The sequence below is a fragment of the Coenobita brevimanus genome, chromosome 14 (genome assembly GCF_032717465.1).
Source record: "Coenobita brevimanus isolate Jiangsu-jjx chromosome 14, ASM3271746v2, whole genome shotgun sequence".
NCBI classification, from domain to species: Eukaryota; Metazoa; Arthropoda; class Malacostraca; order Decapoda; family Coenobitidae; genus Coenobita; species Coenobita brevimanus.
The window spans coordinates 27,282,432-27,309,309 of NC_136967.1; the positions used below are offsets into that span (position 1 = coordinate 27,282,432).

At 42.5% G+C, this 26,878-nt stretch overlaps 1 protein-coding gene across 1 annotated transcript in view; it reads left to right on the forward strand.

Annotated features, from left to right (window-relative positions):
* The window catches only part of LOC145389591 (carotenoid isomerooxygenase-like), a 72,096-nt gene extending 51,470 nt beyond the window's left edge, over positions 1 to 20,626 (forward strand). Inside the window, exons 5-12 of the mRNA XM_080264846.1 lie at positions 5,175 to 5,319; positions 5,707 to 5,842; positions 6,368 to 6,567; positions 7,127 to 7,306; positions 12,578 to 12,724; positions 13,024 to 13,155; positions 19,261 to 19,359; positions 20,313 to 20,626. Coding sequence (XP_080120972.1) covers positions 5,175 to 5,319; positions 5,707 to 5,842; positions 6,368 to 6,567; positions 7,127 to 7,306; positions 12,578 to 12,724; positions 13,024 to 13,155; positions 19,261 to 19,359; positions 20,313 to 20,486 — 1,213 coding nt within the window. The 3' untranslated portion in view covers positions 20,487 to 20,626. The remainder of the gene's footprint in view (positions 1 to 5,174; positions 5,320 to 5,706; positions 5,843 to 6,367; positions 6,568 to 7,126; positions 7,307 to 12,577; positions 12,725 to 13,023; positions 13,156 to 19,260; positions 19,360 to 20,312) is intronic.
* Positions 20,627 to 26,878: the final 6,252 nt, after the last annotated feature.

Sequence of the window (26,878 nt, forward strand, 5' to 3'; positions counted from 1 at the left end):
ATTAACACTTCTCACCTTCCTCACCCAATTTTCATCCCCCATCCTCTCCACATGTCCAAACCATCTCAATCTACCTCTCATCATCACAACACCAATACACTCCAGTCCCATTCTATGTCTTAACTCTTCCATTGTAAACCCAGCCCCTCCAGGCCTTGGACACAGGGACGCACTGCACATCCACCTAATCATTGTCATTTCTGTACGTCTGAGCCGGCGAATATCTTCCTCCTTCACTGCCTAGGTCTCACTGTCATACAGCATTACACTCCTAACACATGCTGCATACAAAGACCCCTTAGCACGTAGGGAGAGTCCTCTCTCAATGTCAGGAGAGGCAAGAGCTCCCTGAACTTCTTCCAACCACTTCTCACCCTAGCCACAGAGCTAGCTCCAGCCCCACCTCCAGCACACAACATGTCTCCCAAATAACAAAACTCTTCCACACACTCAAGAGATTCACCAGCAAGTTCAATCCTTTCACGTCTGACAATCTCCACCTGCTCACCCCGACACGCCATACACATAAAATCAGCATTATCTCGCAGTCTACCTCTGATACCACTACATCTCTTATGCACCCATTTATCACAAACACCGCACAAGATGGAATTACTTCCCACGCCCTTGTGGCAAACTGCACATGGCCACTCTCCCTCGTCTTTGACAGTACCGCCACCAACCCTTGACATCATCACTTTTGTTTTATCTGCATTTACCCTTAAACCCTTGTGCCCCATACCATCCCTCCACTTCCTAAACCATTCCTCCACCTCCCTTTCGTTCTCTGCAATCAGCACCAAATCATCAGCATACAACAACTCCTACGGGAGTCCGTTTCTAAAGTCACGTGAAAGGGCTTCAAGTACCATGATAAACAACATGGGACTCAAGACTGACCCCTGATGCACACCAACATTCACGGAAAACTCATCACTCAAATCTCCATTCACTCTTACCTGGGTGTGAGCACCCACATACATAGCCATAACCACCCTAACCAACCACTCCTCCAAGCGAAGCTTTCTCATTGCCCACTTCACCACCTCTCTAGGGACTCTGTCAAAGGCCTTTTTCAAATCAACAAAAACAAAATAAAGATCCCTTCTCCTACCAATATATTTTTCCTGAAGTTGTCGAACAATGAATATAGCATCAGTGGTGCCCCTACCTGGCATAAACCCAAACAGCATCTCATCAATATTCACTCTCTAATCATACCTTCTAAAACTCTCTCCATTACCTTCATTATCTGATCTAAAAGCTTTATACCTCTATAATTTCCTCTTTCCAGGGCATCACCCTTCCCTGTATACACATTTACAATTACACTCTTCAGCCAATCATCTGGGACAACACACTCATAAATAATCCTGTTTATCAGGTCAGTGACTAACCTCACCCCTATATCGCCTGAGGCCTTCAACGTTTCGGCAGTCAACCCAGACACACCTGCTGCCCACTAAACCACCAGGCGCCAAAATTTGATTATATATATATATACAGTATATATATATATATATATATCTTATATACATATATATATATATATATATATATACTATAGCACTAGCCATGTGTGTGTGTGTGTGTGTGTGTGTGTATTTTGGGCAGCCAAAACTACACATTCAGATCGCACCAAAATTGGCACAAAAATCGCAAAATCGCTGATGTGAAAAACTTCGTCCCATCACAGTTGAAAAACTTTTACTATATTTAATGAGCAATCACATTTTGACCAAAAAACGCTGCTCTTGGCACGCAGCATAGGATCTCCATAGAATTTTTTCCCCATAGCAACAGCAGCACGAGAGCCCTCCGCAGGAGCAAGTGCGAGGGGCCCAAAGGGCCCATGAGCACTTGTATAAATTGTACATATAGATAGGTACAGTAGTTAACTGGTTGAGATATACATATGATTATGTATATAGAAATAGATCCTGTGCAGATTTATATCTAAGGGGTGGTTGCGGTTTATTGCTCAAGTAATGCGCTCAGGGATGAGTGAGGCTGGTCACTCTTATCTTAAAGGTCAGGACCAACTTGCCTAGCCCTGGGCTCCTACATTCCTCGTGGGGCAACACAGGATTAGATGATGAATGAATATAGAGATAATGGAATGTTAGATATAGATATAGGAAGATATCTGAGTTGTTTGTGAATTTATGGGTGCCTATCATTTTATAGCTTTCTTGGTGGCTCCTGGTTGTACATTTTTTAGTCCCAATTTTAATTTTCTAATTACATCAATGCACAAGTGTGAATTTGTAAATGTTCTTTAAATTCATCAGTGTGATATCATATTATGAAACTGTTTGTGAACACCTGAAAATCCTGTTAAATCTTGTATATATATATATATATATATATATATATATATATATATGAAGCATTCCATGGAAGAAGGGCCAGCCAACCATAAACAAGATTTGGAGAATAATGTATTGAAAGATTTGAAAGTTAATATCTCTGTAACAGCTGCTTCAATTTTCTTTTTTAACCCACCAAAAAATCAGCAAATTTAATAGGCTTTCTTATTATAACTAGTAAATGTTTTTACAATCATTCTATCTATCTATCTATATACCTAGGCTGCTTCCCCCAGGGAAAGGGAGGTAGCCGAGACAGGACGACTCACTCTCCATTTACTCATCCATTCAAACACATTCATTCGCATCTTAGCCCCAAAGGGGAGAAAGGACAGATCCTCACCGCACCACACCGCACAAGGGTCAACTGCGCAATGCAATCAGTGACATCCGCAGCAGGGCCCGACAGCAGAACTGGTTTACCCCTGCCACATCATAATAGACCCATCCCCTTACCCGCACCTGACCTGACTAGCTGATCAGACCAAATGCGGGAGAATATCCCCTCAGGGCTGTGTCATCACTTATTCATTCACAGTTTCTCTCCATTTATTTCTGTCACGCACAGCCACTCTTCCTTGCTCAACAGACATCCCTCTCGCATCCAGCGCTCTCTTCACACTGTCCATCCATCCTATTCGTGGTCTTCCTCTCAGCCTTACACCTCTCACATCAGATCTAGTTATCTTTTTCACCAATCGCTCATTATCCATTCTCTCCATATGCCCAAACCATTGCAACACCCTCTGCTCAACTCTACCAGCCATCTCCCGAACAACTCCAGTTCTCCTTTGCACTTCATCATTTCACACTCGATCCATACGCGTCACTCCACACATACTCCTCAGACATCTCATCTCCATTACATTCAAACTTTTCCTCTCTGCTACACCCATATTCCATGTTTCAGCCTCATATAATGCAGTCGGTACCACAACACCCTCATACAGCCTTCTCTTTACATCCATTCTAAGCAAACGACATTTAAACACTTTTTCATTCCTCCCAGCACCTTTCCTACTTCATTTATTCTAAACTTCACTTCTGCATCTATTCTTCCATCCACAGCAACATGTGACCCTAGATATTTAAAACAATCTACCTCCTCAAGCAACTCACCATTCAAAACTATATTCTTCCCCCTACCATCTATCAACCTCGTACACTTCATCACTTTACTCTTATTCTCATTTACTTTCAATTTCCTCCTTTCACACACCCTTCCAAACTCCTCTACCAACTGTCTCAATCTCTCCTCTGAATCAGTCACCAGTGCAGTATCATCTGCAAACAGCAGCTGCTTCAGATTCCACTCTCCTCCATCAACATTTACCAGACTCAGACCACCTAAAACTCTTGCATTCACCTCCCTTACAACACCATCCATGTAAATAATAAACAACCAAGGCGACATCACACATCCCTGTCGCAGCCCCACTTTCATGGGAAACCAATCACTCACAGCATTTCCCACTCTTACACACGCTCTACTATTTACATAAAAACTTTTCACCCCTTTTAGTAACCTACCATCAAGTCCATACAATCTTAAAACAGTCCACAAAGCCTCCCTATCAATTCTATCATACGCTTTCTCTAAATTCATAAATGCCCAAAACACATCCTTGCCTTTCGCTAAATACTTTTCACACACTTGTCTCACAGCAAACACCTGATCAACGCATCCCCTCCCTCTCCTAAAGCCACACTGCTCATCACTAATCACTCCCTCTGTACCCTCTCTAACTCTCATAATTAACACTTTTAAGCAACGTTGGGTCTGGTTAGTACTGTACTTGGATGGGTGACCGCCTGGGAACACCCAGATGCTGTTGGCATCCCTACGTGTCAAGTGGGGTTGGTGGAGGATTAGTGCCCCTCCCTGTAAAACAATTAACTCTAAGCCCTTGGCCACCCCGTGCGGGATACATGGCGTCTGGCAATGAATAAAAAAAAACCATACACCTTACCTACAACACTCAACAGACTTATACCCCTAAAGCTAGTACATTCATACTTATCACCCTTGCCTTTATACAACGGGACCACACAAGCACTTGCCCAGTCAATTGGCACCATACCTTTCTCAAAGCACACGTTCAACAATCTTACTAACCAGTCAACAGTAGTCACTCCACCACCCTTCAGGCATTCCACAGCACACCCATCCATACCTGCAGCTTTCCCTGTTTTCATCTCCTTTACTGCCTGCTCATAATAATAACTGTTTATAACAATAAAAGGGGGGGTGATTGATAGCACCTATTTTTATGCGTCGCAAAGTCAAAACCCATCCCATTTTGAAGGTTATGAAATGACAAGACTATTGATATGTAATACTTGTGGTCTTCCTTCCCCCCAAAAAAATTAATAAGTGAAATTCCCCCTTACCCCACCCCACCCCCCCAAAAGCACCACTTTAGGGGCATCATTGTAGCTGATATACAGTATGGGTAAATTATCGGGTAAGAAATAAGACTGACAGGAACTGGAATAGGCATCAGGCCAAGAATTTTTCCTCCCCCATGTGCGCACTGTTTGTTGGGCCATCTGAATGCATTAGGCTCGGCTGCTGGGGGTCCAGACTGTAGACTCTCATCAGTGCTAAAAGGGCCAATATTAATTTCTTTTGGGGGCAAAAACATGTAATCTAAGCCAGGAGATCACTGCGTATTGGAACCTGTACCTTTTTATAATTTTTGGTTGGTTGGCCCTTCTTCCATAGAATATATATATATATATATATATATATATATAATGAAAGCAAGTCTTATACTGTATGTTCTTATTTTTACCTGCACCAAGGCTCCTTGATGCAATGGATCCTGAGAAGATGTTTTCTGATAATGCACTTGTTTGTGTGGCTGGAATTGGGGACCGCCACTTTGCCATGTGTGAAACACCCTTCATGCTGGAAATTGACTCTGATACTCTTGAAACAAAGGAAAGGGTGAGTTGTTGTTTTTGTTGCTGTTGAGTAATCTTGGTGAAAATGCAAAATAGATAATGAAGGTGAATTTTCATTAATCTTACCTCTCTTATTTTGTGAACATACCATATTGTTGTTGTGGCCCAAGTCTCATCTAAATGTGATCTTGGTGGATTGCAGGCTGAAGTTTCCATTCTCCAGCAGTCCATCACATACCATTTGGGGATTGTAAAGATGAGGGATATTTGTATAGATGGTTACTGGAGCTGCCCTGTTATGTTGGTGCCACCATGTGAAAGCATCCCTCTTTAGAACCATCTACATATTATGTGCTGTGTTATGGAAGTCTAATAATATTTGCACTGAATTATGATACTCATGTCTTTTATGTTATTATGTCTCGCACAGGTGAACATCCATAAGCGTTATGGGTTGATGACACAGAGCCCCCACCTGGTTGTTTCCAATGATGGAGTGTACACAGTTGGCCAGGGCGTTGGTGTTACTGGACCAAAGTATAATATTCTCCGCTATCCCCTTGATGGTAAGCCTCTGTCTCTCTCACTCTCCTTCCCACCAGGTATCATCATCTGGCAATACAACTGACTTTTTTAACCATTATTCAAACGTTTCAGAAAGTAATATACCGTATCCTGTATGAGGAAGAATGTTAACTTAGCAGAAAAAGTATTAAGCGCTTGCTTGAAGTAGAAATTGTCTACTAAAAATAGGAGTAACACTGAAGTCTTCTAGGTAAGTATATCCATAATTTTATTTCTGTAAAAGTATTTTTCTGTATTTATAGACCATAGTTAAACTATATGTTTATATTGGCATTTAAAATTCTTTGGCTCAGTAAGCTTGAACCCTACACCTTTTGTTGATATGAGGTCCATTTGCCTACTCATGAATAATATATAATGTCATTTATATTGAGGGATTAGTATTCTTAGTTAATCACAACCATGACCAAGAACAAGATTATATCAGCCATATGCAACTGCCATAAACTACAACCACATGCAACCCAACCATGCCTTATGTTAATTGTTACCACATTTAATTACAGGCAATCTTAAGCAAGGCAAGGTGGTGGCATCACTTGGGGCAAGGTGGCGGCTTTCCCCTGCATACATGCATTCCATGGCTGTGACTGACAACTATGTAGTGTTGATAGAGCAACCCCTGGCAGTGTCCCTTTCAGAGTTGCTCAGTGATATTGTCAATAATGCTCCCTTCATTGAAGGGCTCAAGTGGCACAATGAACCTGTAAGTATACTAAGGATTATATGCATGTAAATTATAAGGAAAGTATAGGTAGATATCATCATTACTATGGTTTTGGCCTGTTAGCCTCATTTTAGGTTAGCTATTAAAGTTATGTCAGGTTTCACAACTACAGTGATTTATCTCACTTTTTCCTTGTGTATACTGTACTGTATATGTGTTAGTGAGTGTACTGGTATGTTTAAAAAGATCAAGTAAACATTTAGTCATTGCTTTGGTCATGAGATTTATATGAAAATTTGAGGAGGTAACCATCATCAACCTTAACCTTTAAGGGTGGGGTGCTTTCTTCTGAACAAGAAGTTGTCTTGTCAGTAGCCAGAATAAATTCTACTTTGTGCCTGCCATCCTTTAGAGGTTAAGGGTGATTGGGACACTGTATCTGTTGCACTTAATAGCAGTAATACTGTATATGGTATGTGTACAGTTAGGCGTGTATATTATGTGTATGATGAGTAATAGGGGGATTATGGTTGGAATGTTGTGAATTACAGTACTGTACATGTTGATGAAATATTAATGTGTTTCATTTTTGGTGCAGGTTTTGGTGCACTTAATTGACAAACAGACATGGAAGCCAGTCAAGACACGCTACGTTATGGACCCATTCTTCTTCATGCACGTTGCCAATGCTTATGAGGATGGCGACCACATTGTGCTGGACGTACCTACGTACAAGGACTCAACACTCCTGCACAACATGTTCATCTCCACACTAAGGGTATATATATATATATATATATATACATACTGTATATATATAATGTCCTTTACCCTCACAACTTCCTGTGCAAAGATTTTGGGGCCAGATCCAGCACTTGGGAAGAGGGGACATGAATTCAAGCAAAATTGCCACTTAAAGCATTTAAAAAAACAAATAAACATGCACTTTTATTTTACTTTTTGTGGTCATAGGAGTACAGTAAGATAGGCAAGTGCAAGGGCAATATTTATTGCATGTACTTTGGTAAATAACACTGTTCCTTTATAAGTAATCATCAGTCCGCCAAAAATAGAGGGTAATCCCCCCACCCCAGCTTGATTTGGTTTATTTGAATTCACTACTATCCTTGAACAGTGCACTATATGACTCCAGCACTGATGGAAAGGATAGTTTGAATCAATACTATGTATGTTATAGTGTTAGGACTCAGAACTTGATTGTTCCATTTGGGATGAGATGAACTTTGGTGATGGAGGCATAGTACCTGTACGCATATAAATACACATTGATGTCTGTAGCAATATTCCCAAATCAGATGTCACTCATTTTTCATGGTGTTTGTGGTAGGTGGGGGCACTCACCACCCACTCACTCGATGTATTGCTGCTCTCGGGTGTCTGCCCTTTCCTCTCCTCCGTCCTCCTTTCGTTCCATCCTCTTCTGTCATTCTTTCCTTCATTTTCTCCTCATGCTTCTGCCTACAGGTGACTTTACACTCCCTCTTCTGTCTTCCTTTCCTTCATTCTTTCCCCGTCCTTCTGCCTGTGGGTGACTTTACACTGAGTGACAAGCCAGATGGTTTCCTGTACACCAAGAAACCATTTATTATGGTGAGTGGTAACCATATAACCAAATTTTGGTGCCTGGTGGTTTAGTGAGTAATTACGGTGTTCCATTCGGATTGAGCCAGTGTAGATTTATATCCAAGGGGTGGTTGGGGTATACTGCTCGCTTAATGCCACTCCAGGATAAGTGAGGCTGGTCACTCTCATCTTAAATGTCAGGACCAACTTGCCTAGCCCCAGGCTCCTGCGCACCTCATGGGGCGATGTAGGATTGGATGATGATGATGTGTTTGTGACCTTAGCTGTTATCCATAAGGACAAAGGAGAAATAATATCATTACTGCTCATGCCTGTCCTGCCAGGGAATGTGAACTTGGTCAGGGAGACACAGTAACCCAGTGCTTGTGTTGTAAGCAACCTCTTAGCCCCAGTGACACAACATAGGGGTAAACATAACTACACCATCATTTTCCTCTTGTATCCCAGAGTAGATTCAAGAGCTTTCTCTTCAATATCCCACGTCATGTGAACATGAGAAACAGGATTGGAATGTTAACCCCTAAAACGCGGCTGTGTACGCGCGATCCCCCCCCCTGTGGCGGGGTTGTAGCGGGGTCTGAGTACCTGTGGAAAAATATTAGCCAAAAATCATAGATTAACCCTAGAGCATTAAAATTTTTATGGCATATATTACTTACATTCAGCTATCTCCTGAGCCACATGTTGAGCCTTCGTTGACTACCCAAGGACTTGTGAAGACTTGCAAAGTTGGGTAACAAAGTCTTCACTCTCACACCTCCAGAAACCCGGTTTTCTTTCTACCACAGCCTCAATCTGTCACAGTACACTTTATACAACAACGTACAGGTTGTTTGGAATCCGTATTTGTAAATAAGAACTGAAAATAAGGCTAAAATGGACGGAGCGCACGGCCGACATGCAGCGCGGTGGCGATCTTCCCGTCAATATTGTCACATTTGCCTTTTCTCGGCAAAAAACATGTATACTCCTTTTTTTTCCATCATAGGACTTCGCAAACGTTTGCCTGTCACTATTACGGTAATAAAAATCAATGTCACTGCCAGTATTGTGGACTGGGACTGAGGAAGACCACCGCGGCGCGAGTTTATTCAGCCTTACGGCAGGCACTTTATTCTCGCTCCTGTCGGCCACTCGCACTTCATTTCTATCGCTCACTTTCACTGTATCTTTTTTTTTTTTTTTTGCCTTATTCATCAGTGTCACTGTCCAGTGTTATAAAAATAATATTTTATACACAAAAAACTTTTACGTTCAGAACATAGAATAGGAAAATATGCTTTTATCTTTTTACACTGGAGTGACTGTCACTCGCAATACTTATATGATTACTATGTACAATTATTTACAACAAAAAACACTGTAACTGTCAGTGCTTTTACAAGTACATACACTAATTTACACTCATCAGGCTGTCACTGTCAGCACGTAAAAGAAAACTAAACAATATTATCACTGTCACTCTCAGTATTTTTCCCAATATTTTTACCCTTATTTTCAAAATCTACTTAGGCTGTGGTAGTCGAAAAAACACGGGTAAGCACAGAGGGGAACTTTGCACTCTTTGCACTGCAAGGAGGTGCGCCTAAAAGTTCTTTCCTGCCTGGTAGTGTGGCTGCACACATGACACCTCCTCAGTGCTTTCCCCCTCTTTGCAGTGGCTGGCAGTGGCTCCAGGCGGCGTCGCTGAAGGTAGGCCATACACTGTAGGCGGTCTGGAGGTGTGTGAGGGTGGCGTTTGGGACCTGTTGAAAGCACCTGGCCATAACGCTGAAGCAGCTGGTAGACACAAGTCTTGGAGAATCTTCTGAGAGAGTAGTTGGCTGGCTTCCTGTTCTTGATTTTATACAGGATGAAGGCGTTCAACATGCACATGTCAATCAAGTGCAAGAACACCTTCCTGTACCAACGACGATTTTTCCTCAGACAGTCAATCTCTCCAATCATCATATCCGACTTGTCCACCAGCCGCATATTGACGTTATAGTCAATTACAGCATCAGGCTTCATCACAGGCTCGCCAGTCCTTCTGTCGACCTTCCCTGTTGCCAGCATTTCACCCTTGTGTACTGTGGTGAGCATGTTCACGACTCTCTTATCATGCCACCTGATCGCAAGCATCTTGTCAGATTTCTTCAGGTGCACGTCTCCCCGCTTTGACTTTTCAGCCTCTGGGAAGGCAGGGTAATGTGCCCTGTCACTTCTGACAGTGCCACAGGAGCCGACGCCGTGTTCAGAAAGGTACTTGGCGAGTTTTGGAGCTGTATAATAATTGTCCATATACAGGACATGATTCTCGCCAAAGTACTTTTCCAAAAGCACTTTCACCACAGAACCAGAGAATCCAAGGGGGTCAGTCTTATCCAAGTCGACATTGCTGGCGGTGTAGATGACGAAGTCAAGGATGAACCCCGTCTTGCAGTCGCACAGCACGAAAAACTTGATTCCAAAGCGGTGGCGTTTGCTTGGAATGTACTGGACGAACCGAAGACGGCCCCTGAACAATACCAAAGACTCGTCAATCACGACTTTCTTGAAAGGGCGCAAGAACCTCGTAAACTTATCTTTGATCATGTTCAGGATTCCCCTCACTTTCCATAATGGGTCAGTTTGGGAAGGCTCATCATTATTCGCGAAGTGAAGATAAGTCATCAGCTGCCTAAAACGATCGCGGCTCATGTATTTATTGAATATTGGTGTTGGGCACAGCTCGTCGGAACCCCAGTACTCTTCCAACTTATGCTTCCAGTTGTGCGGCATAAGCAACATCAAGGCAATAAATACAAAAAGCTCGCGGATCGTCAAAGGCACCCATGATGCCATCCGCGACGTGGATGGCGTCGCAGCCTCACCTTCTTCTTCGCGAATTGGCGCACATTGCCCCTCGTACCTGTTGGTCTCGGTACAGATGTGCTCCATAACCTCGTCGTCAAGGAAGGCCAACAGGTAGTCAACACATTCACCATCGTCGTCCACAGGGAAGTCAGCCTGAAGTCCACACTCACTTTCGTCAAAGGGCAGATCTTCAGGCACAAAATCTGATCCCTCTGACCACACAAAAGCATCTAAAGTTCCCTGCCTAGGCTGGGAGGTGCTTGGGGCGGCGGGGGGTGAGGCAGGTCGTGTGGGAGTGGGTGAGGCAGGCTGGGCAATAGTAGGTAAGGGAGAGGTTATCCCAGGCCGTGTTGGTGTTGTGGTGGTGGTGGTGGTGGTTGGAGGGAGATTATCGCTTGGGTCAAAGTCACCCGCGGTGGCGTGACTCCTGAGTTGCCTAGTGGGAGTTAGCCTAGGGGACTTAACTTTACTGACACGAACACTAGGCCTACGATAACCTCTCATACGTAACATTGCTCGTCTACTTCCCTTTCTCGGTGGTGATGGAGACTCCGATGACTCAGGAGACAGGACAGCAGACTAGGAGGACGAGAGAAGAGGGCTGGGAGAACGTGGCGGGCTTGCGGTGGTGTGGCGTGGCGTAGTGGACAATGGCGGTGCACTGCTGTCTCCGCTCCTCTTCCTTTTCTCTCCCTTTCCATATTCGAGGCCCCTTTTCACTGGGGCCTTCCCTGTAGAGGTGCTGGGCACAGTCACAGTTTCCTCGGGCACAGAAATCATCACTTCAGGGGCTGAATCAGCACTCGATTGTGTCTCTGATTCAGCCAGGCTAGACAAAACACCCACGTCACTGCCGTAGTCCATAGAGGCTTTCAGCAGTTCAGATGCTATGGCCGAGTCACTTAGCCCCTTGGTAGTCACTTGTAAAGTTTTGAAGGGCGTAGAGGTAACAAAACCCTTTTTCGGAGGGCTAGAAGGCACGGAACTAGAAGAGCTAGAGCCTGACATGGTGTCACCGTGGCAGATTTGCGTGGACTGACGCTAATCTGGGGCAAACCGCGCGAAAAAATGACAGTGTGACAACTGGGGAAACAAGCGTTTCCCAATAGCAAAAAGTGCTTGTGAGATGACGGCGCAGATTGACACGAATCAGCCATCCGCGCGTTGCCATATCGCACGACGAGGGAGGGCCGCGCATCGGTGCGTCCGTGGGTAAAAAAAATGAGACTTGGCAACAACCGAGGTCAGTAGTACAAAGGTCAAGTGTGCTAAAAGTAGCTCACGGGTGGCGGGACTGAGAGACAATACCAGCTTGAGCCTGCTTGCCCGCGGTTATTCAAAATTAACTCAAATCGCAAACGCGACGACCCGCCGTTTTGCCCTTTGGGCCGACCGTCGCAAAAGCGACGATCCGCGTTTTAGGGGTTAATGGTGATGACTTAATCATATTATTCTATACATTACTTTCATTTTTAATGTTACTCATTGCAGTGATATACATCTGTTTTGCAGGTTTGCCGCTAGATATGATATGTCATTATTATAAGAAAATATGGTATTGCAGTTTGTGAAAAGTGTTATGTGATATATTTTTATCTCCTGCATTCAGGAGCAGCGAGGGAAGAACAGTGAAGACTATGTATCCTCCTTCCAGTCCACTCTGCACAGGGTGGTAGTGCCATTGAACACTAAGGGCAAGGACAAACTTATCACTCTCCCTGACACCTCATGCACTGCCTCATGGGCTGGCCAAGAGGTAAGACAGTGCTGCAAACAAACAAGTATAAATATACAGTATATTACATGTATATGTAGATATGTATGACAGATTTTCCTTTCAGTTTATAATATTGCTGGAAAATGCAATATAAGCATGGTATATCATATGGGTAGGATCAGGTTTAATCATACTTTTTGGTAAATGATATTGTGCTGTATAAATAGAGAGTGAGTGCAGATACTGTTATGAAACTGTTAATGCTTAAAGTAATCTTGCTGGAGGATGAATTAGTGTAGCTACAGATCCTAGACCAATACATAACTGGTCCTTTTCAGATTGTGTTGCAGAGTGAAAAATTGTCTGAGATCACTGTAGAAAACCCCTGCATCAACTCGGGCAAAGCAGGTCAGAAGCACCAGTTCATTTGGGCAATGGGCCCAAGTCCAGAAGGGAATGATTCTGGCTTTGTAAGTCAACTGTCACAAATCTTCTCACAGAGTGTTTGTTCAAATTAGGGCATTGTCATCCTGGAATAAGCATGTTGGAAGGCTTAGACTAATTACTGTATATACAGTTCCATTATGTGGTGGAGAGTGTTACAGTATTATTATTCATCCATCATCTAAACCTGTGTTGCCCCATGAGGAGCATAGGAGCCTGGGGCTAGGCAAGTTGGTTCTGAGATTTAAGATGAGAGCGACCAGCCTCACGTCTCCCTGAATGGCATTATGTGAGCAATAAACCCCAACCATCCCTTGGATATAAACCTGCTCAGCCCTCATCTGATTAGAGTGCCTTAATTACCCACTAAACCACCAAGCACCATAATTTGGTTCTATGGTTACCACCCAGCATAGTAAATGGTGTCCTGGTGCACAGGAAACCATTTGGCTTGTCACTCAGTGTAGGGTCACCTGTAGACCGAAGGAAGAGGAAAGAATGATATAAGAGGAAGGAAGGATGAGAGGAAAGGAAGTGACAACCACCCAAAAGTTGCACTATGAGTGAGTGGATGGTGAGCGCCCCTACCCACCAGCTATTATTATTAGGCTATATTAATACTGTATGTGATTACAGAACATTTACCAGTATGTGATGGGACAAGATATATATGACTGCCCCTTGAGGGGCAGAGAAGTTATGGTGTTACTGGACAGTACTGTATTTTAAGGCAACACCCAATTCTTCTGTACCATCTTATTTTTATGCAGGTATCTTTATCCCTAACCTGTCACTAGGTAAATACTTTGATGTTAATAACTTTAAAAGGAGTAGCTGCAGATGTTTGGCACTGTACATTTTGTCAGGTTTGTGCTTGATCTTCCCATTGATTATGATGCTCTGTGTATTGCATATGTCTTATCTTCATCACTGCTTCACAGCAACTTTGCCATTAACCTATAGCAGGCTAAAGCAGATAGCTCAGATGTTATTGAGTCATGTCTTAGGTTCAGATCTGGCAACAAATTTTTAGGAATTGGTAAGAATATAAGCTTATGTACTGGTATATGGTTTTTTAATCTAATAATGCTCTGATGGAGACCTGAGCTCCAAGTTTGGGATCCAGTAGTTCAGTCACAGACTGCATAACTTTCTTTTACTTTCAGTATGCAGTATGCAGTAAGTCTCTCTTAAGCCTGATATTCAGAATTTAGACATACACCCACAGTTGCCTTATCATGGTGGATGATGTATGTATGGCAATCTATCTATCTATTGCCAGACGCCTCAATCCCGTTTGGGGTGGCCACAAACAAATCGCCTCCAAGTCGCCCTGTCCCCCGCCATTTCACTGCCCTGCTCCCAACTCACACCCCCCTCTCTCATATACCTCTCCACCCCATCCCTCCATCTCATCCTCGGTCTCCCCCTCCCTCTTCCACCCTCCACCTCACTCACATACACTCTCTTCGTCAATCTTTCACCCTCCATCCTCTCCACATGGCCAAACCACCTCAGTGTGTTCCTCACAACGCTTCCTATCACATCCACATCCACACCACAACGCTCCTTTATATCCTCATTCGTCAGCCTGTCTCTCCACGTGACTCCACAGGCTCCTCTTAAATAACTCATTTCCACTGCTCTCACTCTTGACTTGTGTCCTTCCAACAATGTCCAAGCTTCACTTCCGTACGTTAGAGTTGGTATCACAATACTGTCATGTAGTAACTTTTACTTCCATGCTCACTTCCCTGTTTCTTATCACTGCTTTTAAGGAACCAGCAACCTTTCTTCCCTGCTGTACCCTTTCAAGCACTTCACCCTCCAAACCTCCATCCTTACTCATCACACTACCCAAATACTTAAACGTACTCACATTTTCCAATTCCTCACCATCCAACCTTGCTGTACATTCACTGACTTCACCTCTCTCAAAGACCATCACTTTACTCTTCCCTACATTCACCTTTAGGTTCCGTTTCTTACACACTCTCTCAAACTCATCCACCAAGCCTTGCAGCTCCCCTTCGTCTTCACTCAACAACACAGTATCATCTGCAAACAACAGTACAGGGAGTTTCCAAACACTATCCTCTCTCACCAGGGCCACTCCAACATCCACTACCCTACCTTGTACCTCTTTTATTACCCCATCCATGTACAGATTGAACAACCATGGAGACATGACACATCCCTGTTTCAAACCAACTTTCACAGAGAAAAATTCACTTAGTTCACCATCCACACGCACTGCAGCCTTCGCACCATCGTACATACTCTTCACAGCATTCAACAACTTCCCATCTACTCCATATATTCTTAACACTTTCCACAATCCTTGTCTATCCACCCTGTCATATGCTTTCTCCAAATCCATGAAAGCCGCATACAACTTCTTTCCCTTCTCTAGAAACTTTTCCACTAAAGATCTAAGAATGAATATCTGATCTACACAACCTCTTCCCTTCCTAAAGCCTCCCTGTTCTTCTCCAACTAATTTCTCTGTTCTTTCTCTAACTCTGTCTATAAGTAACCTACCATACACAATACTGTATACAATATAATGGTTACAATTGTCGTAAAACATAATGGTCAACAGAAGAGTCTACCTACCCCACATGTATTTTAACCCCTTCACTAAATGCTTGATTTTTTATTTTATTCTCTCAGTATTGAGACAACTCAGCTTAGGATAAGATATATTAAGGGATGAATGATGGTCTCATTGAGCTCCTCCATTTTGAAAAGTTTGTGGTATGGTAAACAAAATCATCTGGAAATGGCAATAATAAAATTGGAAATGTATGACAGAACTGAAGGACTTTATCAGATGAAGCCCTTTCCTCTCTTCCTTCCTACTTTCCTTCTGTCCTCTTCTGCCTTTCTTTCCTTCTTCATTCTTTCCTCTTCCTTATGCCTATGGGTGACTCTACACTGAGTGACAAGGCAAATGGTTTCCTGTACACCAGGAAACCATTTACTATGCTGGATGGTAACCATATAACCAAATAATGGCGCTTGGTGATTTAGTGGGTAATTAAGGTGCTCCAGTCAGATTGAGCCTGTGCAGGTTTATATGCAAGGAATGGTTGGGATTTATTGCTCATGTAATGCCATTCACGGATGTGTAAGGTTGGTCACTCTCATCTTAAATGTCACGACCAACTTGCCTTGGCCAGGGCTCCAATGCTTCTCATGGGGATTGGACAGATGGATGGATGGATATATATATATATCGTTTCGTTTCGTTTCATTTTTAAAGGCTCCAACATGCTTGCATGTGTCGGCCTTGGTCACCTAATGGCGGCTCTCCACGCTGCACGATCCATTGCAGCCTCCCTGTTCAGTCCCTTAACCCTAAGGTCACACTTAATGACCTCGTCCCATGTCTTTCTCGGTCTACCCCTCATAACCCCACCCCCAATATTAACACTTCTCACCTTCCTCACTCAATTATCATCCCCCATCCTCTCCACATGTCCAAACCACCTCAATCTACCTCTCCTTATCACAACACCAATACACTCCAGTCCCATCCTACCTCTCAACTCTTCCATTGTAAACCCAGCCCCTCCAGGCCTTGGACGCAGGGACGCACTGCACATCCGCCTAATCATTGTCATTTCTGTATATATATATATATCACTATCCACTCACTCGGTGTAGTGCTGCTGTCGGGTGTCTGCCCTTTCCTCTCCTCCATCCTTCTTTCCTTCCATCCTCTTCTGTCTTCCTTTCCTTCATTCTTTCCTTGTCCTTCTGCCTACGGATACCTTTACACTCCTTCTTCTGTCTTTCTTTCCTTCATTCTTTCCTCTTCCTTCTGCCTGTGGGTGACTCTACATTGAGTGACAAGGAAAATGGTTTCCTGTACAGTACACCAGGAAACCATTTACTATGCTGGGTGGTAACCATATAACCAAATTTTGGCGCCTGGTGGTTTAGTGGGTAATTATTGCGCTCCAGTCGGATTGAGCCGGTGAAGGTTTATATCCAAGGGGTGGTTGGGGTTGATTGCTCATGTAATGCCACTCAGGGATGAGTGAGGCTGGTCACTCTTATCTTAAATGTCAGGACCAGCTGCCTAGCCCCGGCCTCCTATGCTCCTCATGGGGCAATGTAGGATTGGATGATGGATATATATATATATAATTTTTTTTTTTTTTTTTAATAATGACTGGCAAACCTATCAGGCTCTTTAACCCATTGGAGCCCAGTTTCCAGAGTATTGGACAGATCTGGGATTCTTCAAGTCTTTATAAAGTAGGGAACCCCCAGGTAGGGACCTATGAGCTTCGTGACTATGAGCCGATGGGCGGAGGGCGGTATGCTTAGTGCCCTCCCAGTGCAATGCCTCGCCAGCACCCCTGGGATCCAGTGGCATATATATATATTTATATATATATATATATATATATATATATATAAGCAACGTTGGGTCTGGTTAGTACTTGGATGGGTGACCGCCTGGGAACACCAGATGCTGTTGGCATAACGTTCTCCCTACGTGTCAAGTGGGGTTGGTGGAGGATTAGTGCCCCTCCCTGTAAAACAATTAACTCTAAGCCGTTGGCCACCCTGTTTGGGATACATGGCGTCTGGCATTGAATGAAAAAATGATATATATATATATATATATGTGGTATGGGGCACAAGGGTTTAAGGGTAAATGCAGATAAAACAAAAGTGGCGGTACTGTCAAAGACGAGGGAGAGTGGCCATGTGCAGTTTGCCACAAGGGCGTGGGAAGTAATTCCATCTTGTGCGGTGTGTGTGATAAATGGGTGCATAAGAGATGTAGTGGTATCAGAGGTAGACTGCGAGATAATGCTGATTTTATGTGTACGGCGTGTCGGGGTGAGCAGGTGGAGATTGTCAGACGTGAAAGGATTGAACTTGCTGGTGAATCTCTTGAGTGTCAGGAAGAGTTTTGTTATTTGGGAGACATGTTGTGTGCTGGAGGTGGGGCTGGAGCTAGCTCTGTGGCTCGGGTGAGAAGTGGTTGGAAGAAGTTCAGGGAGCTCTTGCCTCTCCTGACATTGAGAGGACTCTCCCTACGTGCTAAGGGGTCTTTTTTATGCAGCATGTGTTAGGAGTGTAATGCTGTATGGTAGTGAGACCTGGGCAGTGAAGGAGGAAGATATTCGCCGGCTCAGACGTACAGAAATGACAATGATTAGGTGGATGTGCAGTGTGTCCCTGCGTCTAGGGCCTGGAGGGGCTGGGTTTACGATGGAAGAGTTGAGAGGTAGGATGGGACTGGAGTGTATTGGTGTTGTGATGAGGAGAGGTAGATTGAGATGGTTTGGACATGTGGAGAGGATGGGGGATGATAATTGGGTGGGGAAGGTGAGAAGTGTTAATATTGGGGGTGGGGTTATGAGGGGTAGACCGAGAAAGATATGGGATGAGGTCAATAAGTGTGACCTCAGGGTTAAGGGACTGAACAGGGAGGCTACAATGGATCGTGCAGCATGGAGAGCTGCCATTAGGTGACCAAGGCCGACACATGCAAGCATGTTGGAGCCTTTAAAAACGAAAACAAATTGTGTATATATGCATGTATATATATATATATATATATATATATATATATATATATATATACAGTATATATATATATATTTGTTTATATCCAAGAGGTTGTTGGGATTTATTGCTCACGTAATGCCATTCAGGGAAGAGTGTGGCTGGTCACTCTCATCTTAATTGTCAGGACCAACTTGCCTAGCCCCAGGCTTCTCTGCCTCTCATGGGAAAACACTGGATTAGGTAATGATGATGATGATGATGATGATGATGATGATGATGATGATGATCACTCTTGTGAAGAGTTCTGCCTAAGAGATGTAGCCAAGAATTTCAAAAGCTGGAATGAAGAGTGAATGACTTTAATGTGTAGCCCATTTCACTGCATGTTCAGATAGTTTCTTTTTCATTTCAAATTTCTTTTCTGGATCATACCTACCTTGTTTATAATACTGTTGTATAAAACAGAGTTAAGACCAGGGTAATGATCATAATGGTAATGTCTGTGTACTGTTGTGTGTGTGTATATATATATATATATATATATATATATATATAATCTTGCATGGTACATATTTTGGTATTTTGGGCACCCACAGGTAATGAAGATGGATATTAACTCCGGGGAAATGCTTAAGTTCACAGAAGATGGTCTTTACACCAGTGCCCCTGAGTTTATTCCAAAACCTGGTGCTACTGTAAGTACAAAATCATTTTCTGTCAGTACAGATAATTACAGTACCCTACTGTACAGTGCAGTCTGAAAGTACTTGTAATTACAGTACCATTCTGTACAGTGCAGTGTGAAAATATTTGACCCAGCTTTAGAGTACTGTATAATGTATATATATCTCTCAGCCCTTGCCGAGCTGCAGACCTTACATGAGGAACAGCGAAGCTCTTCACGAGCCATGCTGCAAACCTCATAAGAGATAGGCTACAGTTTACACTGGTTATAAAACAGACTCAGGGGAGGTAAAATACCTTACAAAGAATCAGCTCAGCTAGGATAAAAAGTAATTTAAATTACCAACAGTAGTAAGCCACACTGACTGTCTTTCTTCTCAACTCAATTTTTTGGTATATTGATAGCAGCGTGCAGTATGTACAACATTCCATTATTAAAAGTACAGACATCCCATTATTAAAAGTACAGTATATATAATTGTGTAAAATTACATCCAAAAACAAAATGAGAAAGAATGGTCTGAGTTATATAAACAGTATTGTATCCCATCTAAATGGATATAGCTAAAGATTTTCAGTGTTATAATTAAAAATAAGCCTGATGTGCAGTTAGGTAACTATAGTACCTCCTTTTGCCTCCAGCTGAAACCAAAACCCTTCAGATACCTAATTGCATTTGTTATTTTACTCTGGTTCATACCTGGCAGTTTTATTTAGCAAACAGAAGCTCCCCACAGCTAAGGAGTTAATCCTTCGACTGCAGGTATCATAATTAGTAAGAAATGACTAAGTACCAGTCAAAGAAATTTGTTGCAGCACCATAATTTGAGATTAGATATTTTATTGTAGCCAATACGAAATACAGTAGTTATATTCAGTCAACGGAAAGCTTTTGCAGCTAAGGCTTTTAGGAAATTCAAGACAAAGAGAATAAAACAAAATTCCTGTACTGTTTTGTCCCCAGAGTGAAGACGAGGGGGTATTGCTAGTGCTGTGTCTTGACTCCAAGGATGAAAACAAAGCTGTCCTCTTGGGTTTAGATGCTGCTAACATGACTGAGCTCTTCCGAGCAAGCCTCTCAACTCCTTCAGCTGTGCCAATGCCCCTCCATCCTTATTTCATCCCATTCAAACAGTAAAGCGTTGATTGGAAACCTGTGATTATGACTGGAAGGTGCTAATGCTAGGGTAAAATTTGAGATGTAGCTAATAAATTTCATAATGATTGTATTTTGCGAGTATGTTTTGGTAGGATTGTTTTTGCTTTTTTGTGTGATCTGATTATACTGTAAGCTATTCATATCCTGGTCATACCAAACTGCAAATCACCTAATACTGTAATAATTTTGCACCCAAGAAAGTAACCACAAAACTAAATATCAGATTCTAAAATGTTACTTTGGTTTTATCATTTGTACCTTTTAACCACAATCTGATTAGCTACTGGGTGCACAAGATGCTATTTGTTTTTTCAAATGACTTTTGGAAAGTATTTACTCAAGTTGCACATTTTTTTCTTTTTAACCCGTTTCATGCCGGGGCCTTTGTTTTGGCTTTTGTTCCTAGATTGCCGAGAGTCTGGGCAGCAAAGTTACCTAGAATGCCAGCCTTTTTTTTTTTTTTTTTTTTTTTTTTTAAATAAAGATCTGAAAAGTGGTCAGAATAAGCCTAGTGATAGTATAAGTGCTCACTTTGACTGTTTGCTGCCCCAAAACAGGTGTTTTGGTCCAGCATGCCTAGATTTACATCAGATGGCTACTGTACTTTCAGATACCGCCAGTGGCTGATGTGGATAGATAGTCCAGTTTGGTATGGAGTGACTGGATGCATGTAGTACTTGTAGTATGAAAACGCAACCTGGTTTACGTAATGTGGCCACAGTTGAAACTATGATGATGTGAATATGGGGTTCCGTGCTAATTTTACGTAGTCACTTTTTTTTTTTTTTTTAATTGGTATGAGGCACTATAAACACTCACATATGGCACAATAAACACTCATGCTACACACAGTCACATTAGTTACAGTAAATCACACGTTTCTTATGTTTTTTTCCTTACATTACTTGATTTTTTTATTTACTTATATTTGCCTATATTTACTTACCGTATATTACGTTCATTATATACACTATTTATGCATCACCATCAGTTAGTTCATCACATGGAAGTTCTCCAGCTTCGACTGCAAATCGGGAGTAAGCATAATATCTTTGGCAGGGCAGATTGACCCAGATTTGCATCAGATGGTTACTTTCAGCTACCATCAGCAGCTGATGTAGATAGATAGTCCATTTTGGTATGGAATGGGTGGATGCATGGAGTACTTGTAGCTTAGAAACACAACCTGGTTTAGGTAATGCGGCCACAGTCGAAACTATGATAATGGGAAGTTTGGGTTCCGTGCTAATTATACCTGTACATATTATCACATTCAATTTTTTTTTATATTACAGTATATTGGTATAAGCCATGGGAGGGGAGGAGGGATGTCTGTCATCCCATTTTCTGTCACACACCAAAGGCAGACTCAAATAATTTTGCGCAGGTGTGAGGAAAATCATGTCCGTATATGTGTAGACTCGGCAATTTAGGGTACTAGGAGTTAGTCTGTATATATCTGGACTCGGCAATTTTGACGCTATTGGTGTGTCTGTATATATACGGACACGGCACAGAACAGGTTAAAGCACAAGCTATGACTTTTTTTTTTTTTTTAATACAGTAGTTCAATACTCGTACTAATTCAGCACAGTATACTAGTAGGCTACTGTACACTGAATGTTTTAAACTGCATGCAATGGCTTTCGAAAATAACTTCAGTGATGAACATAACTAACTGGGACCAACATAATTATGTAAGTGCTACCTCACCACATCTTTAGGTGGGTAAAAATGGGTATTATGATGACAGAGCTGATGGCTAGATGGGAGAATCTTGGAACATCGTTAGCTTTTACTAGCTATGTTATGTTGCATTAAGTAGCCTCAATGAAGAACATGTATTAGCAGGACAGTAAAGCGATGTTTACCAGTGATGGTACTTCCATGCGTGTGTTGTTTGTTTTAGCAGACAATATATAAATGTGTGATATGTATTTTGTTGATGTACGAATATTATGAAAATATATATTTGCATGTTGCATCACAATATATTTTTGGCTTTGTAAAATTCCTTCCCCCCCCTCCCCCTTATCATTCATATTAGGCATCCACCATCCACTCACTCAGTATGTTGTCATATTTAGAGAACTCTGAGAAAGAGAAAATATTGGAAGTTGTAAAGAAGGAAATGACAGAAGCAGCTGAAGCAGTATACTGTATGGTGAAAATACAGTGAAATGAGGTAAGAAGCAGTAATGTTTGGCCTAAAAGTAATACAGATGTAGCCTTTGAAAAAGATATTGAAGAAACTACTTCTGATAACTGTACCTAAAGGAGGGAGAGAAGGAAGGAAGCAGAAATGTAAGAATGACCAAAAAAAAAAAAAGTAAAATGGGGAATAAGCCAGACAGTGACTGATGAGTACGGAAGAAAAATAAGTGATCTGTACAAGAATGCTAGAAAGAAAAATGATTGAGACAAAGGCAGCTACAGGAATGAAGGTAAAGGGAAAGTTGGGGGTAAAATTTGGAGTGTGGATGGTAGTGTGCTAGAAGCTAAGGATGATCTAGCTGAGAGATGGAGAACTTATTTTAGTTCTATGGTAGCAGTAGATATGAAAAAAAAATGTAGTTTGGGGCATGGACCAATTATGTGTAGTAGAGAAGAAATGCTTTAAGCATTAAGCTGATGCCACATAAGGCACCAAGAGACGATGGCATTCATGAAGAAATGAAAAATATGGTGGTGATGAGGATGGGAGCATAATGCAATGTGTGTTGGCTGGTGTGGAATATGGGGAAAGTACCAAAAGGATTGGAGAAAGGCAGTCATAGTGTGATTATTATTGTAACCATACTATATAACTCGAACCATACTATATAACCATACATTCATAATGTCTTAAACCTGTGTACATGATCAAGAGTGCAGGTATCAGCTAATTTCATAAAATGCAATGCAAGCACCAGCCAGCTTTGCCCTCGAGTAGTTGGGGTCTTGGTACCAAGCAGGTTACACCTGTGGAGTTCTCTTAAAAAAAAAAAATCTCCGTTATTCACCATTCAAGATCTCTGGATTTAATCTAACTGGGGAACAAGTGGGGAGTGGCACAGTAGTTCCACTGTATAAAGGAAAAGGGAATACGGAAGAGCACAAGAATTACAAGGATTAGATTACTTGGTATTATAACAGTGTAGGGTCATTCCATCCTGAGAAACGTTACATTCAGAGACAAGTTACTGATCTACTCTCACTTGTATTTTCTTATGTAGGCAATATAAATAAATGCCATTTGCAAGGTATACTACCAACACCTCACACTACATTATGCCATAATCAGATTATTCATATGTTTTTATTCTGATTTTATATAGATTTTTAAAAGTGATGTGAGAAACGTTACCATGATGCTACCCCACCTTTTACTTTGCATGAGTATTTTCAATAACTCTGTGATTTTACTAGTTCAGTCAAGAAGTGCTTTATATCAGTAATATGCCAATGTATGAGGATCATAACCATACCCAGCAAATTCTGATTCTCCTAAGAATTTTGCTACTGTTAAGGAAAATGTGACCATGAGACACGTTACAGGAAAAGCGAAAAACGTTTTCTATCTATCTATCTATTGCCAGACGCCTTAATCCCGTTCGGGGTGGCCACAAACAAATCGCCTCCATGTTGCCCTGTCCCCCGCCATTGTACTGCCCTGCTCCCAACTCACACCCCCCTCTCTCATATACCTCTCGACCTCATCCCTTCATCTCATCCTCGGCCTCCTCCTCCCTCTCCCCCCCACCACCTTACTCACATACAATCTCTTTGTCTGTCTTTCACCCTCCATCCTCTCCACATGGCCAAATCACCTCAGTGTATTCCTCTTAATGCTTCCTATCACATCCACATCCACACCACAACGCTACTTTATATCCTCATTCGTCAGCCTGTCTCTCCATGTGACTCCACAGGCTTCTCTTACATAATTCATTTCCACTGCTCTCACTCTTGCCTTGTGTCCTTCCAACAACGTCCAAGCTTCACTTCCATATGTTAGAGTTGATATTACAATAATGTCATGTAGTAACTTTTTCACTTCCATGCTCACTTCCGTTTCTTATCACTGCTTTCAAGAAACCAGCAACCTTTCTTCCCTGCTGTACCCTTTCAAGCACTTCAACTACCAAACCTCCATCCTTGCTCATCACACTACCCAAGTACTTAAACATACTCACATTTTCCAATTCCTCACCATCCAACCTCACTGTACATTTGCTGACTTCACCTCTCTCAGAGACCATCACTTTACTCTTCCCTACATTCACCTTTAGATTCTGTTTCTTACACACTCTCCCAAACTCATCCACCCAGCCTTGCAGCTCCCCTTCGTCTTCCTTCAACAACACAGTATCATCTGCAAACAACAGCACAGGGAGTTTCCAAATACTACCCTCTCTCACCTGGGCCACTCCAACATCCACTACCCTACCTTGTACCTCTTTTATTACCCCATCCATGTACAGATTGAAGAACCATGGAGACATGACACATCCCTGTTTCAACCCAACCTTCAAAGAGAAAAATTCACTCAGTTCACCATCCACACGCACTGCAGCCTTAGCACCATCGTACATACTCTTCACAGCATTCAACAACTTCCCTTCTACTCCATATATTCTTAATACTTTCCACAATCCTTGTCTATTGACCCTGTCATATGCTTTCTCGTGATCCATGAAAAAAAATGGGAGAAATGGAGTTCCCCCGAGCTAAGCCCTGTATTGGACTATATAGCCCAGCTAGGGTTACAGGAGCGAGCTACCACTCCCGGCAGGGCAGCCTGGGCGAGGCTCGAACTCGCAATCCCCCGATTACGAGTCCGGCGCGCTACCACTGTGCTACCGCGCCCCCCTAATCCATGAAAGCCGCATACAACTTCTTTCCCTTCTCTAGAAATTTTTCCACTAAAGATCTAAGAATGAATATCTGCTCTACACAACCTCTTCCCTTCCTAAAGCCTCCCTGTTCTTCTCCAACTAATTCCTCTGTTCTTTCTCTAACTCTGTCAACAAGTATCCTACAATACACTTTTCCTATTATACTAAGAAGACAAATGCCCCTATGATTACCACACACTTCTTTTCCCCTTTTCCCTTGTACAAGGGAACAATTATACCCGACTTCCAATCATCTGGGACTCTACCTTCCTCCCAGGCCAATCTGCACATCTTCCTCATCCATTCTACTACTATCTCTCCTCCATGCTTCAGCATTTTACCACACACTTCATCAATTCCTGGGGCTTTCCCCAATTTAACTTTCTTCATTGCTTCCACAACTTCTATCCTACTGATTTCTTCCTGTCTTCTTGCCTCCCTCCTTCTCCCAGCCATTCCCCAGCCAATTATACTCACATTACTTCCATCCTCTATGTTCAACAATTCCTTAAAGTGTTCTCTCCATCTGCTCACTTTTTCTCCCTTCTCCACTAGTAATCTACCACTTTTATCTTTCACTCCCCTGCTAACTTCACTTTCACCCTGTCTTACTCTCTTCACCTCTTTCCAGAACATTTTCAAAAGTCCCTCCACTTGACACTCAAATTCCTTCCAAATTCCTCATCCAATCTCTTCTTACCCTCTCTTACTAATCTTTTCACCTCTCTCTTCCTTTGTACATATAACTCTCTCTTCCGCCTCTCAACTTCTTCCACGCCCCTATTTCTCATCCATTCATTGTATGCTTTCTTCTTTTGTGCCACAGTCTGTCTCACCTCTTCATTCCACCACGCTGTTCCTTGCACCCCCCTCCATCTTCTCTTCCTCCCACACACCACATCACATGCTGCACATATTTCTTCTGTGAATATCCTGCACACACCCTCCACGTCCCCCATCTGCTCCAATTCATATTTGCCCAATTGTTCCTCCACTTCTCTCTTATATTCTGCCTTTTTCTCATTCTCTTGTAACCGTTCCACTCTCCTTGCAAATGCTCCTTCTTCCCGTCCTTCCCTTCTTCTGTTTCTCCATCTTTTTTGGATCTTGATTCTGGCCACCATCAAGTAGTGGTCAGAAAGTCCACTCCCCCAACCTCTATAAGCTCTTGCATCCATTACATATCTTCGCATCCTTTCATCCACACACACATAATCAATCATTGCCTTCCTTTCGTTCAGTTCACCACCCACCCTCCTCATCACTTGCCATGTATACCTGTGGATCATTGTGTCTGAAAAGGGTATTGGTTATCACCAACCCCCTCCCAGCATGAATGTCCACTAACTCACTGCCATTCTCATCTATCTCAGCAGGCACACCCCACTCACCAACTATTCAATCCACCTTCACATTCCCTACTTTACCATTCATATCACCAATCAAAAACACTCTCTCATTCCTTCCAAACTTTTCCATGCACACTTCCACATT